Source organism: Pteropus alecto, unplaced genomic scaffold, assembly GCF_000325575.1.
Source record: "Pteropus alecto unplaced genomic scaffold, ASM32557v1 scaffold21, whole genome shotgun sequence".
NCBI lineage: Eukaryota > Metazoa > Chordata > Mammalia > Chiroptera > Pteropodidae > Pteropus > Pteropus alecto.
This window is the reverse complement of record NW_006436282.1, coordinates 10,012,425-10,028,084: the sequence shown is the minus strand read 5'-3', so window position 1 is coordinate 10,028,084 and position 15,660 is coordinate 10,012,425. Positions and strand designations below refer to the sequence as shown.

Sequence of the window (15,660 nt, the reverse complement as noted above, 5' to 3'; positions counted from 1 at the left end):
ATTCTGTCTCATGGAAACTGAATGGATTTCCTAAAAGGAAGAAACATCCATCTGAACTTGTTCAATTTGTGTCTCAGAATCTAGATACACTTTCCTCCAGTAGTCCAAAAATAAATTTTTCTCTTTGTTGTTTTTCTCCATGAAGTAAGATAAGATATATATGTCAGAAAGTTGCTTGTGGAACAAACAGTTAATAATTACACATCCAAGACACTCTTAGTAAACTTAGAAGTCATGCACTATACTTATCTTTACTAGATATGTACACTCATGCTGTTGTTGTTGTTGTTTGTTTGTTTGTTTGTTTACCATAATTAATCTCAAAGAACAAAGAGCTTCTCTATCTGATCATTTCTCCACTTAGGCCATCCTTCCAACTCTTATATGACAATATTTTCAACTACTTTTTGACATTTATGCTCGTATGTACTATCTTAAACTTACTTTGAGCTTGAGGCCAAAACCATTTATTAAAGGAGATATATAAATTAAAGAGAAATCAATTCCTAGAAGTAAATATGACAAGTGACCAATGATAAAAGGGCAACATAAATCACAATTGCACAAGATTTATGTGGATTACCCATTTTTGCCTGATTTTGGAACATCTTCTTGGCGATGATACTGTTAAGAAAAATGTTAATTTAAATATATTATCCATTAATATTTTCTCTTTTAATTTTTATTTCTACAAGATAATAGGATCATAAAATGTTCCATTTTTCTTTTCTATTTCTCTCCTAGGATGCCTCCATTGCACACAGATTCCACATCATGAGAGAAAAACATCCAGAGAAATTCAATAGTAGGTAAGATAACAAATGACCAAATTATAATGCTGGTTACTGTTGATAAATTATGTTATAAAAAGGATCACTACGCGGTATTAAATGACTGAGTAAAGCTTGGTATGTAAGTATTAAGGAAAAAGTGTAAGTGAATTCAAATTTTCCTTTTAGGTTTTTATGAGATTATAGTGGAAAATGCAATGTGGTCATCTCTACTCCATTCTCATATGGTGAAAAGAAAAATTTCAAGTATAAAGCGAAAAGAATATTTTAAAGATATTCTTAATTCTTTACATGGCTAGGTTTGTGACGGTTTGATTATTCCAAATCCCAAGAGAAAACATGGGGCTCTACGTTGATAACGTTGAGTAACTAACTGTATATTACATAGGTATAGCATAAGTCCTTTAATCTTTGTACTGTCTGCCCAATATTGGCCTCAACTAAGTTGGAATATAGACAAGGGAAATAGCAATGTTAATGTAAAGTACTTTTAAAGACTTTACCTTCAAGAAGAAAAGCCTGGTGACTAAAATTTTGCCACTATAGCAATACATGAACATTTTTCCCTTTATAATGCAGACATTGACTTTTTCTGAGAATCAGGGAAATAGGGCAAGTTTTGGCTTTTATCTTCCCCATTTCTAGAAAGAAACATGGCTATCTCCACCTCACTCCCTTGGGAAAATGGGGCAGAAGAAGTGAATTATCCTTTGCTTTAATTATATCCATTTCTACTCAGTTCATTTCACAAAGTTTCAAAATCATAATTAACAATGCAGACATTGACTTTTTCTGAGAATCAGGGAAATAGGGCAAGTTTTGGCTTTTATCTTCCCCATTTCTAGAAAGAAACATGGCTATCTCCACCTCACTCCCTTGGGAAAATGGGGCAGAAGAAGCGAATTATCCTTTGCTTCAATTATACCCATTTCTACTCAGTTCATTTCACAAAGTTTCAAAATCATAATTAGCATTTATATATGTGTGTGTATATATATGTATGTGTGTATGTGTGTGTTTATATATATGTATACAGTGATTTATATATTAATGTTCAAAGCCAAAGTCTCTGTGGGCTCTGTATTTGGCTAGGCTGACCCTGTGTCATGAATGTGACAGACCATTTATTAGACAACTGCATCTAAAAATTCTTATATTTATTTCAATTTTATCACTCACTAGTACATTGCCATAATTTCTTTCCATATAGGTTCATTAAAAATGATGTTAAATGTATTTTAGATTTTTTAATTCTAGACTTTTGTGTACTACTTTATACAAGAATCATCATAGTAAATAATTTCATGATTAGCAAAGTCCTATCTGATTTTTCATTAGATTTACCTATTTAAATGTTTTAGCAAAACATGAAAACTTATTTCCAAAATCTACAATTAGGTATTATGTTTTGACTTGAAATCTTCTTTTTACTCTACAAACCATTGATCATGATGTTGTGATTTGCTTTGACTCTCATAGCTGAGACAGCTATAAGTTTTGTTTTAAAGAAAATGAAAAAAATGTATATATATGAACATATATGTGTGTGTGTGTGTGTGTGTGTACATAATATCTTTAGAAAGGTTCACAAAAATCTTTTACCTTTGGTTCCTTCTGAAGAAGGGAAACAACTGGTTGGGGTGAAAACTAAATTTTTATTGTATGTTTTTTATAGTGTTTCAATTTTGAGCCATGCATATTACAAAATTACATTGAAAATAGTCTAATTAAAAATTTACATCTATAAGTTTTCCTTATCTAGAATAAAGAGACATTTCATTTTACAAGATTAAATTTTATTTCATGAAATGTTTGAAAACAAATCGATGTAACAATGAAATTATAGTCACTTTATGGTAGACTATGATGATACTGATGCACCTTGAATGTCCAGGAAATGAACGTATTTATTAATGTACAGAAAATCATAGTGTAGAATCAACTAGCCTATGCTTACTCAAATGCCATTCTTTGAAGCATTCATGTGTCAGTATTTATATATTACAATAGGTTTTTAAAAAATGCTGTTTGGAAAATGAAACATGCAGTCTCTCCTTTCAAGAGTTTTGTAGTTTTAAATGCTCATTAACAGCTTTAAGAAACACACAGGTGGGAAAAAGAGTTTAGTGATGTTTAAGTCATGTTTGTCCCAGACTTACTCAGCAGAGAGAGGAAGAGAGACAAAGAAAGACAGAAACAGAGAGAGGTGGTATAGAGGGCAGGAAGAAAGGAAAATTAAAAGTATCGAGAGGTGTATCAGTATATTTCTGTGATACTCAAAAAATTTGACAGCCTGCGTATAAGAATGCCAATATTTATGACCCCCTCTTTAAGTGTTAGAGGCTAACAAATTCTGTTCTCTAGTATAATTTTAATAATTCTTAATAATGAAAATGTTTATTATTCACATATATCCAGTCAATTTTTTATTATCAATTATGGTACTAATTTATGACATTCCTCACTGCCCAGCATGTGGTAAGATGCCATTTACAACAACGTGTGTGTATACCTCAATGTATTCATAAGATAGGAAACTACCTCTTATTGATACTTATTTGTAAATTTTAGGCATGATTAAATCTTGCTCATATAGTTTAAAGTAAATGTTTCATAGAAAACACCTTCTAGATTGATACAAGTCACATGTTTTTATTGGGAGTTTAAAGAATGTCGGGTGTAAAGCAGATGCTCCATGTATTATTGACCAACTGTTTTTTAAGATAACAATTTGCCCTAAAATTACACATTTTACCAAGTCAATTAGGCATATACATTTTAATCTATACTGCTATAGATTAATTCTTCACTCAGAATTGTAAGCATTTAGGTAATTCCCTCAACTATAATGAAACATATTTAGGATACGAACATTTTCTAATAAATTTCTGTAAGGAAGGCATGCCAGATATTGTGCACAAACAATTTCATATTTACATAGCCAGATTTTCAGATTTCGATATTGAGACAGGTTCAGCCATAGCACTTCTTCATATTTTCAGGAATTTGAAAATGGATTTTTGTAAGTACTTCTAATAATGATGTTTCAGATCTGATTTCTTGTCACAATAAATCATATGCCACTAATATGATCCTCTAGCATGCTCACCTTGAAATTCATTTATATTTTAAAGAACATGATGTTTCTAACATTATCTTAAGGAAATTAATTACCAAAATATATAGTTCTGCTCTCTATGCTTCTTATGACAGAAATTGAAAGAACTGAGAAAGATAATGATTTTTCCGGTGCTTAAGAGAGTGCTAGTTGAGAGATTTATATCATATTCTTTTCAAAATTTCTGTATAAATCTAAGTTAACTGTTAAAAGAGAGTATGCTGTTCAACTTTTTAATAAACATTTTAATAAACATTTCCATGTTTTAGACTCAAAACAAAATTATCCTTAAAGTATTTATGCTACTATTATTTAAAATGATTTATTATATAATATTGGAATTTAAAATTTTTATATAATTTGGCTTTTACTATGTACAATCACATTTACATTCTTATAATTCACGTACATTACGCCTCTCCTGGTTCTGTTGAGATAGATCATTTTAAGTTCTTGCTTTAAAATATATATATTGATATTAATAACTGTACATTGAAGCACTATAAATGCATCTATTAAAATTATAAGTATAAAGGCTTACAATAATTATAGGGGAAATGAAAACCTGTTTAATTCCATGAAACCTTGACAAGAACTTACAAGTAATACACAAAACTAGCTGGAGAAAAAATATTGGTGGAATTACAAAGATTCGTTAATATTGTAGTCATAGCTTGTTTTCAAAGAACCAATTCAAATTCCCGGAGAAAAAATATTGGTGGAATTACAAAGATTTGTTAATATTGTAGTCATAGCTTGTTTTCAGAGAACCAATTCAAATTCCTTATGTACAGTGCTTAATACCATTTGCTAATAAACAATGACCAGCAATATGCTACAAAGATACTATTTCATTAAATCCACACTGGTTATTTAAAAGTATCTGATCTTTAACTCCCTGAATGAAACAAAGATTGTTTTCTTTGCCCTTGTTCAGAGGTATGTTCTTTATTTCTGTACTATTTTCTGCTTTTCGTGAAAAAAAAAAAAATCTACTAGAAACTCAGATCAGTGTGTACATTTAAATAGGGCAAATTTAACTCAAAATCTACTTAATGACATCAGGTATGTCAGGTGTTGCCTTCCAAATGTGTGAAGAAAAGAAACAAAACTTGACAAATTGGTATACTAGACTGAAAATTTGATATTACTATAATAATAAACCCAGATTTTGGAATGTATGTTTTTCAAACTATCCAAGAAATTAATAGCATAAATGAATTTAGAAAATTTGCTATGACTTTACAATCCCCCTCATTCTGTGCAGTAATACTTGGTTTTCTCACCATAGGCCTTGTGGAATGGAATGAAACTCTGGGATTTTACTATCTACCTAGTACATGGAACATAATTATCATTCTACAGATGTTTGCTAAATTTATTCACTACATTATTTATTATTCAGTAGTATATTTGTCTTCTAATCAAAGTCCTAAAGTTTGGATAAAATACTGCTTTTCTGCCATTGATTTGGTTGATTATTCTACAGCTTTTAATAAGGAGCCCCTTTTACATGACAGGCAGCCATCTAAACACTGAATCAAATATCCAGGTATAGGAGGGAAATGAATTTGGAGTTACATAGAAACCTTACTTAGCTCTAGGTTCTGTAGAAGAATATAAACTAGAACGAAAGTCTACATTGTAGCAGTACAGAGCTAAGGATATTTTCTGGGGCTCTCAAGTTAAAGTGACCATTGAGCTCTGAAGGATGTATGTTCAAATAGGGTTGCTTCTATTCTCTGATTTAGCTGAAGAAACATTTCTGGTTTCTGTTTGCAAGATGCTTACATTTTATGAGTGTCATCCTATGCAAATTTTCTAAATATTTTCCTCCTTGATTTTGCCTTTCTATTCCTAGGATTTGTGTTTTTGCTTTACATGAATTTGCATGTGTTTTATGCAAAAATTTTATACACACACACAAACACATAAAAACACATGCATAGACTCACTTCCTGGGATGCCAAATTAAAAAACAAGATTTATGAAGTAATGGTAGTTATTTCAGAGATTTCCACAAAATTACAGCTGAATAACCCACAATAGAGTATTTTCTTAATAAGGAAGAGTACTGAATAGTAAGGAAGCAGTTTAAGAAAACAATTTCTACTCTTTATTACAGATTTTATGTCTACATGGAAACTTTTGGGAAATATTTGTCAAATTAAAATACTACAGTAAATTATCCTTTGTTCTTTACAAGCTGACATTAAATATATATGTATATAATATATATAATATATTATATATTATATAAATTTATACATGTAAAATTTCAACTTGTCCATATAAATAAATGATCAGTTTTAGAGAAAAAACAAACATAGGTTTAACCAGAAGTGAAAGCTACTTTCTCTAAGAACGCTATCCCCAATTTACCAAGTGTTTTTGTTTCCTTTGTGTTCAGGCTACTACTCCCCTGTGCAGCATTAGTTGACTGTAACAAGGACCATTTTTGCTCTGGGAGCTGAGTAGATCCACTAAACTAATTAGACAATGGACAGCTGACTTTAGGGAATGAGCCTGTGACATTGTTCAATGTCAGTGACACATTTTTTTTTCTTTTGGTATTCATAGATAATCTATAGGCTAGAATTTGGAATTGATTAGAGTTTGATTGTGATATTCTTTTGGATAATGTTCATGCCACACAATAGTTAATTTGAAATTAAGTTTAAATATCTAATTTATGATATCTATATGCTTTAGAAATCACTCTATCAATAATATAAGAAAACTGTTTTTTGGTTCTTCTGGAATAAAATCAATTAATTGTTGTTAGAGATTATCCCTGGGAACAAATTTGAGGACCCTTGTTATACCACTTCTTTGTAGGGCATATTAAGTATAAAGTTAATCTATCTTGAACTCTTTCCAAAGAGGTTAATCACCTCATTATAAGGTAATTTTACCTAGAAAGTAATCCCCTGTAATAGCTAATTGGAACTAATTAGATACTTTCCATTGCTTCTTGCTCCACCCAAGCTTTAGTTACTAATGCCGTTCCTTGAATACATATTCTTATATGGATATGTTCTGCATTATTTTCTGATTGAATTTAATTCTAACATATTAACCTTAAATGGCTGATTTACTTTTTTTCAAAAAAGGTTCCCTCACATATATTTTTCTTTGAAGAAAAAAATAAACTCTCACTTGCAACATTTTGAAGTTTGTATTCTGTGCTTTATGTTTCTACATGACCAGCGTTTTTACAACATAAAGAATCTTACTTAAGCAACTCTCAACATCTTCTATGTTCATATGTACTAGCCTTAAAATATAAAGAAAATGTTTCCTTAATAGATAAAATTTCTGAGGGAAATTAGAAAGTATAAGTACAGTCTACAGCCATGCCACCCTGAACAAACTTGATCTTGTCTGATCTTGGAAGCTTAGCAGTGCCGGGTCTGGTTAGTACTTGGATGGGAGACCACCTAGGAAAACCAGGTGCTGTAGGCTTAAAAAACAAAATAGAAAATAAGGGATTGTAAACTGATACCAGGCCTAGAACAATGCTAGGCACATAGAATAAATAAATAAATAAATAAATAAATGAATGAATGAATAAATGAATAAATGAATAAATAAATAAATAAATAAAGTATAAGTAGAAAATATTGATTTATATGAATTTTTAATTTTTATTTCTCATTCCTATAACTTTATGGTATTTTCTAAGATTTGATAAACACGGCATCAACATTTGCGAAGATCTACCAAGATACTTCATTTACTTTTGCTTCATAATGAACCTTTAGCCACCATAATAATAAGGGCCCATTTTCCTTCCCTTTTTAATAACATTGTTCCTATATCGTCTAAGCCTTACTCACAATGTCTTAAGGCTTGTCAGTATCCTTCTGTCCCTTCCAGATTCTCTCATCCTTCAGTTCCAAAGTAAATGCCACTTTTATTTGGTTTGGTTTGGTTTTATGTTATGGCAACACTGCACTTCCACATATCAAAATTGCTTCTGTTCACTATTGCTACATAACGAACTACTTGAAAGCTTAGCGGTATAAAACCATTGTATGATGAGCATAGCCTCTGTACTTCAGCAATTCAAGCACAGCAAAGCAGGATGGCTGTCTCTGCTTCTTCATGTCTGGGCCTTCACCTGGGAAGACTCGAAGGTTGGAAGTGATTTGATAGCTAAGGGACAGAATCAGCTTGAGGTATGGTTACTCTCATGTCTGGTGGCTAATGCTTGTTGTTGGTTGAGACCTTACCTGGAGCATTGTATTAGTCAGGGTTCTTTAGAGAAATGGAACCAGTTAGGCTCACAAGGTTGTGGTGGCTAAGAAGCCCCACAATCTACCTTCAGCAATCTGGAGACCCAGGTGAAGTGAAGACCCACAAAAGGGGTGTAATTCAGTCTGAGGCCTGAGAACTAGGGGAGCTGATGCTGTAAATCCCAGTATGAGGGTCAGAGAAGATGACATGTCCTATTTCATTCAGTGAGGCCGGGGAAAGAGGCGAATCCCTCCATCCTCTGCCTTTTGTTATTTTCAGACATTAATCGTTTGGATGATCCCTAACCCCATTGGGGAGGGTTATCTACTGAGTCCACTAAGTCAAATGCTAATCTCATCCAGAAAGATTCTCAAAACACCCAGAAATAATGTTTAATTTGGACATTCTGTAGCCACTCAAGTTGTCGCATAAAATTAACCACCACAAGCACCTACACATGGTTTCTCCATATGGCCTGGTCTTTCTCACAGTGTGGTGGCCTGGGACAGACAGCCTTCTGACATGGCAGCTCAGTCTGCTAACACTGAGTGACTCAAGAGAACTTGGCCATTTCCTGACTTCGTTTTAGCAGTCACATGGTTTCATGTTCACTGTACTTTTATTGATTGAAATGGTCAAAACCTCACTCAGATTCAAAGGGAGGGGTCATAAGTAAAGTCTTTCAAACAGAGGAGTATTAAAACATATTCTGAAACTTCCATACAGGGGTTTCAATGATGAATAATACCAGATTTTTGTTTCAAAGGAACTTGGAGTTTAATGGGAATGGTATCACAATATACAATTATAATAAAAGCTACTATGTATTTAGGAATAACTCTTCTAAGTCATTAAGTTGTTTTTATCATACAATATTTTATTTTATCCTCGAAATAAGTCCATTCTGTAACTATTGCTATTTTCATTTTACCGAGGTAGTTACTGTCCACATAACAATTCATAGTAGCAGAACCAAAGCTCATGCTTTTAAGATACACATATAGTCAGGAATAAACTGTGCCTCTAAAATATCTCCTCATCTCTCTATGCCCCTCTTTCCATAGCACTTAACTCTCTTTTGTTTGAGTTACAACTTCTGTTGGCATTTCCAATTGTCTTTTTTTTTTAACCTCATTTTCTGGGGCCTCTGTCTGGTAATATTTAAGCAGTCTAAATGTCGGTTGCATTTTACTAACATCAGCTATTGCTCATCACTGACACTGACCTTGAGACCTATACTAGGCACCCTTATCTTCACCATGCTAGACCTGGGGGTAAGGGTGCCTATAATTTGCTGAGAATTGGGGAGGATGACAAATAATATGCTGTAGTTTATATATAGCTTTCTTTAGGTAGATTATATAAATAACACAGAATATAGTTTCATCTCTATAAAAAGAACTGAAATGACCTTCACAGCTAAACTGTTTGAAGAAATTGTCTACACTTTCCCATTGTTCATTCATTCCTTTTCGAAATTCAATCTAATCTGGATTCTCTTTCAACTTAAATGCAGCTGCTTTCATTAAGGTCACAAAAGATCTCTAAATCACTAAATTACACACACACACACACACGTACGCACTTGTTTTGAGCTCTACAGAAATTGAATTTGAATTTGTGATTTACTCTTTTTGAAACTTAGTTAAACAAATCATTTTATACTTAACTGCTTATACCAAGTTTTGAGTTTTATTTATGGTTTCTTCTGCTCTCCAACCAAGCCATAATTATTAGTGGTTCTCAGAATTCTGAGATATAGTTTTTCTTCAATTTATACTCTTTTGTCTAATCTCTTGAAACTTCTTTGAGAGTGATCTTTTAAAAATGCTAAACTACCTTTCTTTATCAAGTATAAGGACCTCCATGATCTGGTTCCTGGCCAGACTTTTGACCTTTCCTCTGTCCTTTGCTGCGTCTGCCCTTCCCTCCCGTTTAGGTTGACTGTTGCTGTTGCTGTTCTTTAGACTGATATCTGCTTAGTTGCTCCATCCTGAGGATAGACCTCCCTTTTTCCCTCAGACTAGGTTTGGCTCCCAGAGCACCCTATACTTCCTTTCTGTAGAATTGTAGAGCATTAATCATTTGAAATATTACTTGATATGTTTATAATTCCTTGATGTATTTCAATTTAACTATATGGCCCTTCCTTTTCTCAAACTATAAGGCATCTACTACTTTAATGCATCTACTACTTAATGATATGGTTGAGAAGGTTATTAAATTTCAGTAGACTTGAAATTCATATTAGAGACCAAAGGTTGAGAGTAGATTTGAAAATTTCATAATGCTGATCCATGATCATTTGTTTTGTTAATTTTTTCTTAATTTAAGTGTAGTTGGTAAACAATATTATGTTAATTATATTGGTTTCAGGTATGCAATATAGTTATTCGACATTTTTATACCTTACAATGTGCTTACCCTATTAATTCTGGTAATCATCTGTCACCGTGCAAACTTATCGTAATATTATAGACTGTATTCCCCTTCATCTTTTCTACCCATCCTCCCCACTTGTCCTCCCCTCTGACAGCCTCCCCTTTATCTCTGTTTAAATGAGTGCATTTTTGTTTTGTTTTGTTTTAGATTCCACATTTAAAAGAAACTATACGATATTTGTATTTTTTATGGCACCTCAAGGGAGTTTGGTAATAAAGTGCTAAGTGCTTAGTCAAGAAATTAATTTGGAATTGGTGGTGCATGGGAAACAGTGAAAAAATGACAATTGCACTAGGCTGTGGAAATATTAAAAATACAAGAAAACTTTACCGATTGCTATTTTCAGTGTTTCTAGTTGTTACTATTTCTTATTTTTATTTTTTAAAATCTGATTTTTTTTCAGACTTATAAATTTTTTGAATGTTCAAATTTAGTTTTTTAATATTGTCTTTATTGCATACCAAACCTAACAAATTTGTAGAATTCTTTATGCTGAATAAATGTTATTTTTGTTTATACAGACACATTTATGTAGCTTTTATTAAAGTCATAGGAATAAAGCCATCTTTGAAAATTTTTTTTTCACAGTGATTGCTATTTTGTATTTCAAACTTTTTTTTCCCTTTTTTAATTGTGGTAAAATATTATAAAAAATTGTACCACTTTTGCTATTTTTATGTGTAAATCTCACAGCGTTAGGTGCATTCATGTTCTGCAACCATTATCACTGTCCATCTCCAGGACTACTTTTTTCTTCTCAAACTAAAGCTTTATACCCATTAAACAATAACTCTGCTCCCCCTGCCCTCCAGCCTCTGACAGTGACCATTTTACTTTCTGTTTCAATTAATTTGACTACTCTTGTACCTCATGTAAGTAGAACCATACACTTGTGACTGCCTTCTTTCACTTAACATAATGTCTTCAAGGTTAGTCCATATTGTAGTGAGTGTCAGAAATTCTCTTTAAGGCTGAATAATATTCCATTATATGCATATACTACATTTTGTTTATTCACTTGTCTATTGATGGACATTTGGGTTGCTTGTTTGGCCTTTGGGCTATTGTGAATAATGCTGCTAATAATATTGGTGTACAAATATCTATTCAAATCCTAAGTTAGGTATGTGAAGCTTTCTGAATATCAACTTTAAAGAGAGTTAAAAACTATATTAGAATAATTTGATCCTATAAAATAAATTAGAGCCTAGTATACCTTTATCTTCAAATAATTAGGTAAATGTGTATTTTCTGAGTCTCATTTTGTTTCCCAATCTCCTCTCTTCTCCTCTCCTCTCTCTCTTCTTCCCTCTCTCATTTGTGGTGTGGAACAGAATGAAAAATATTTATTCACCACTGATTTTTCTTTAGAATGAATATGGACCTTCTTAATTTATTTTAGTATTTCTTTGACTTGTTGTGTAGTATATCTTTAAAGGTTTTAAAAACTAAGTCTCTGCTGTTCTCTGAAAATATTTCTAAATGCTGAGAGAAAACTAGTATGAATATTTAAAAAACTGTCTAATCACCAAAGAAGAGATTTATCCTGTAACTGAAATATAAACATTTTATCTCTCTATATATCAAATATATATAAATTTCTTAAGCAAATATTGATTCATAGGAAATTAATCAGTTCTTATTTTATGGCCTAATAGTCTCATATTCTGAGAATATTCATTTACATATAGTTTATTCAGTAAACAATTTAAGATTTATACATTTATATTTTTATTATGAAAACAAAATGATTACTACTAAATTTTGAAGAAAAGCCCTTCGCAAGTTTAACACGAACACCTTTAATATAAATACATATTTTCTTTCCATTATTTTTAATGTGACATGAAAAATATTTATTACTATAAATATTTCTATACTATGAAAGTGCTTGGAAAATAAGTAAGGTAAATAATTAAATATCCTTGAAAAGCCTGTAGGGTCAGTAGGGAAGACAAACCAAAATAAAATGTAGTGAAGACTATCACTGAAGTTAAGTGCAAAATTGAGTGCAAAGTGTTACCAGGAGGAAGTATCTATTTTTGTCTGAGGTAAGAAGAAGAGAGGACATCCCCCCAAAAGGTATTCTTCTCATACCCATGTCCACTGTTCACAGTATCGTCACCAAGTTCCTCCACTGAAAATCACATCTGTCACTTCTGTTCACGTCATGACTTAGTGAAACGGCCACCTTGAAAAGCAAAAGCTCAGGAGAATGGGGTCTTCTGCTGGGGCGGGGCGGGGGGGATGTTCATGCGCCCACCTAGAGCCTGGAAGGCTCTGGTACATAGAGAAAGAAAGGAAAACGGAAAATGAAGGTCATTCAGCAGTCTCCGTCAAAATCTTAGTGTATTATAAAAATAAATTGAGCCTTTCATAGACTTTAGGTTTCTTATTTCATTTTCTCAGCTTTTGGAAGTAACTTATATCTAAATTTCAAGGGTCCTCATCTTCTATTACATCTGTTTCATGATGTAATAAAAATACCTAGAGGTACTGTATGAAAAACTTTACGTAATAAAGCCCAGTTGTAGTGCAACTAACCAATCCCATATTTATCTTCTTTATAAGTTTAAATCTTTACACATTCTTTTATGTCTCATGCCACTCTTCTAATTTTATAAGTTAATTATTCACTGTTACAGCATAATTTGTTTTGTTTTATTTTTGCACATAGACATGTTCAATTCTTTACATGTATTTTTTACATATTTATTTTCATCTTATTGTTATTGTTTTTCTTATTTAATTTATTCTCTTAATTTTTAAGACATTCAAATTTGAAAGAAATTCTGATAATCCCTTCTTTGGTACAAAAACATTCATGTAATCTATGAATTTATGACTATGAAATCCATTTATATCCACAATCAATTATTTTAATTTTATTAGCTCTTTTGCATTTCAAAGTAGATGTTTTATCCTGTTTTGTATTTATGTAATGATTGAAACCATATTCAAATATATCTAAACTAACCGTAACCTATTAGATGGCATACATGGATGCAGAGTCTAAGGAAAACTTTATATTGCTTTCTTTATATATACTAAATTTGTAATTCTTTATTAAAAAAATTATATCAGAAAAAAAAGACAGGTTACCATGAAAATGTAAAATAATTGTATAATAGTTAGTAGTCATCTCATTTTCATTGTGAATTCTTATAGCCTAGGACACAGTTATAGATCTAATAGTTGTCTTTTGTACCCATGTGCTATAATAAAACTTAACACTAACATTTCTTAAAGGCTGGACATTTCTAGATACTCTACTAAGTGGTTTTCTTGGATTATTTTATTTAATCCACACACAACCCTAGGAGATGGTTGTTGTTATGCTCACTTTATATATTTACATATAACTGAGTTAGAATTATAATTACTGTATCCTAGCATACATGTTTAGCAAGTTACTAACCATTTTGTTCAGATAAACAGTAATTTAATGCATATCTACTAACCAGAAAATATTTTTGTTTGGTATAAAAGATGAGTTTGATACCATTCCAGCCTCTTAGAGTTTACGACTTATTTAGGGAATCTATGAGATGAATGCAGTAATCAAAGTATCATATCTAAGAATAAAAAGGAGAAAATAATTCTCACATAGTGTGGCAGTGGTGCTAGGAAGGCTTTGTAGAAAACATGTTTGATCATGATTCTTAGAGATATTCACTTTACAAGTTACTGTGGAGTCAATAGAAATATCACATGTTAATGTTAACTGACATAAAACATATCCATGTGTGGTGGAGAGCATAAATAGTTCCAGACGGACAGACAAAAAGTTTGAAATGTGAGGAATGTAAGATTAAGGAGATTAAGGAGATTTGTTCATCCTACTCAGATCCTACTACAAAGAACTTGCTAGTTGTATTGGAAACTTCATCCTTGAAAGTAATTTGAAACAATTATAAGGTTTTAAACAAGGACATAAGACTAAGGAAATGGATGTTTAGAAGAAAAGTAGTTGTTACTGTTATCAAACTTGGTAATTAATATGGGTATGAATATGGATGTGAAGGAAATAGTGAATGAAAGTATGAGTGGAGACAGAATGATAGCAATACCAACCAAGTGGTCAATGGAGGAAGAAGAGGTGTGTGGAAGAGTATATTGATTTGGTTCCGTGCTTGTTGAATGTGAGGTATCTATGGAATATCCGGGTCAGTTCCATAGACAATAAATCATCTTATTGGCCAAGAATTAGGTGGGATGTCTGGGATGGAGATGAAGAACCATATGATAAAGGAGCTATTCTTGCTCCATCATCAGTAAACCGAAGCATTGGTAGAATCCAGAGTAGTGATAACTGAGTTATTTTACTAGGTTTGGTTAATTTTAACTATACTTGTTTATAATAAATGGTAGTTAAGAGTTTTGAAGAGACTGAAAATCATTGGTGAATTATATTTTCATCTTTTCATAATTATACTAATATGTAATTATATATTATTAATTAGTTTTATCAGAGGCATTTATTTAGATATTTTATTTGTTTAGACTGTTTTATTAGAAGCATTTATTTAGGCACAATAACATTTTTTCTTTAGTTTTTAAGATAAGCAGTTTAAGAATCTAACTTTATTGTGAATCTCACCAAAAATCTCATTTTGTTAGAATGCCTGGGATTCAGTTTAAAATCCAAATTCTTACATAAAGTTTCCATAGATTCTTAATTCTAGAAAGAATGAAGTTAGGGCGTCCTTATGAGAGAAGCTTGAAAAGATTCTCTAAGGACTTTAAAGAAGTTGAAGAATCTAGCCAGCAGAGGGCACTTGCTCACATGCACTCAGTCCTTGCAGCAATCCTTGTGATCAAGAAAACAGGAAGAGTTCTTTCTTAATAAGCACACTGGCAAAGTAATCATTTTGCTCAGTGTTGTGTTAATGCCAGAACTTAGATATTTATACCAGGAGTCCTTCTCTTGTGGAAGTATATATCTCTTTTAGTAAAATATAATTTGAGTCGTATTTGAATACGAGCCAGCAGATTTGAGAATCTGTTTATAAAATGGTCAAATCTGAGCATTCTGTGTTGGAAGGTCAGAGGCCAGCTATCTTAGTCCTG

The 15,660-nt window shown here is 31.9% G+C and overlaps 1 protein-coding gene and 1 pseudogene across 7 annotated transcripts in view; both read left to right on the top strand.

Annotated features, from left to right (window-relative positions):
- Window positions 1-15,660, top strand: part of DGKB (diacylglycerol kinase beta) — a 586,550-nt gene that overhangs the window by 326,121 nt on the left and 244,769 nt on the right. For all 7 annotated transcript variants that reach the window (XM_006911958.1, XM_006911956.1, XM_025046894.1 and 4 more), the window contains one exon: window positions 745-809. In XM_006911958.1, the coding sequence (XP_006912020.1) occupies window positions 745-809 (65 nt within the window). The remainder of the gene's footprint in view (window positions 1-744; window positions 810-15,660) is intronic.
- LOC112479880 lies at window positions 7,256-7,374 on the top strand (annotated as a pseudogene).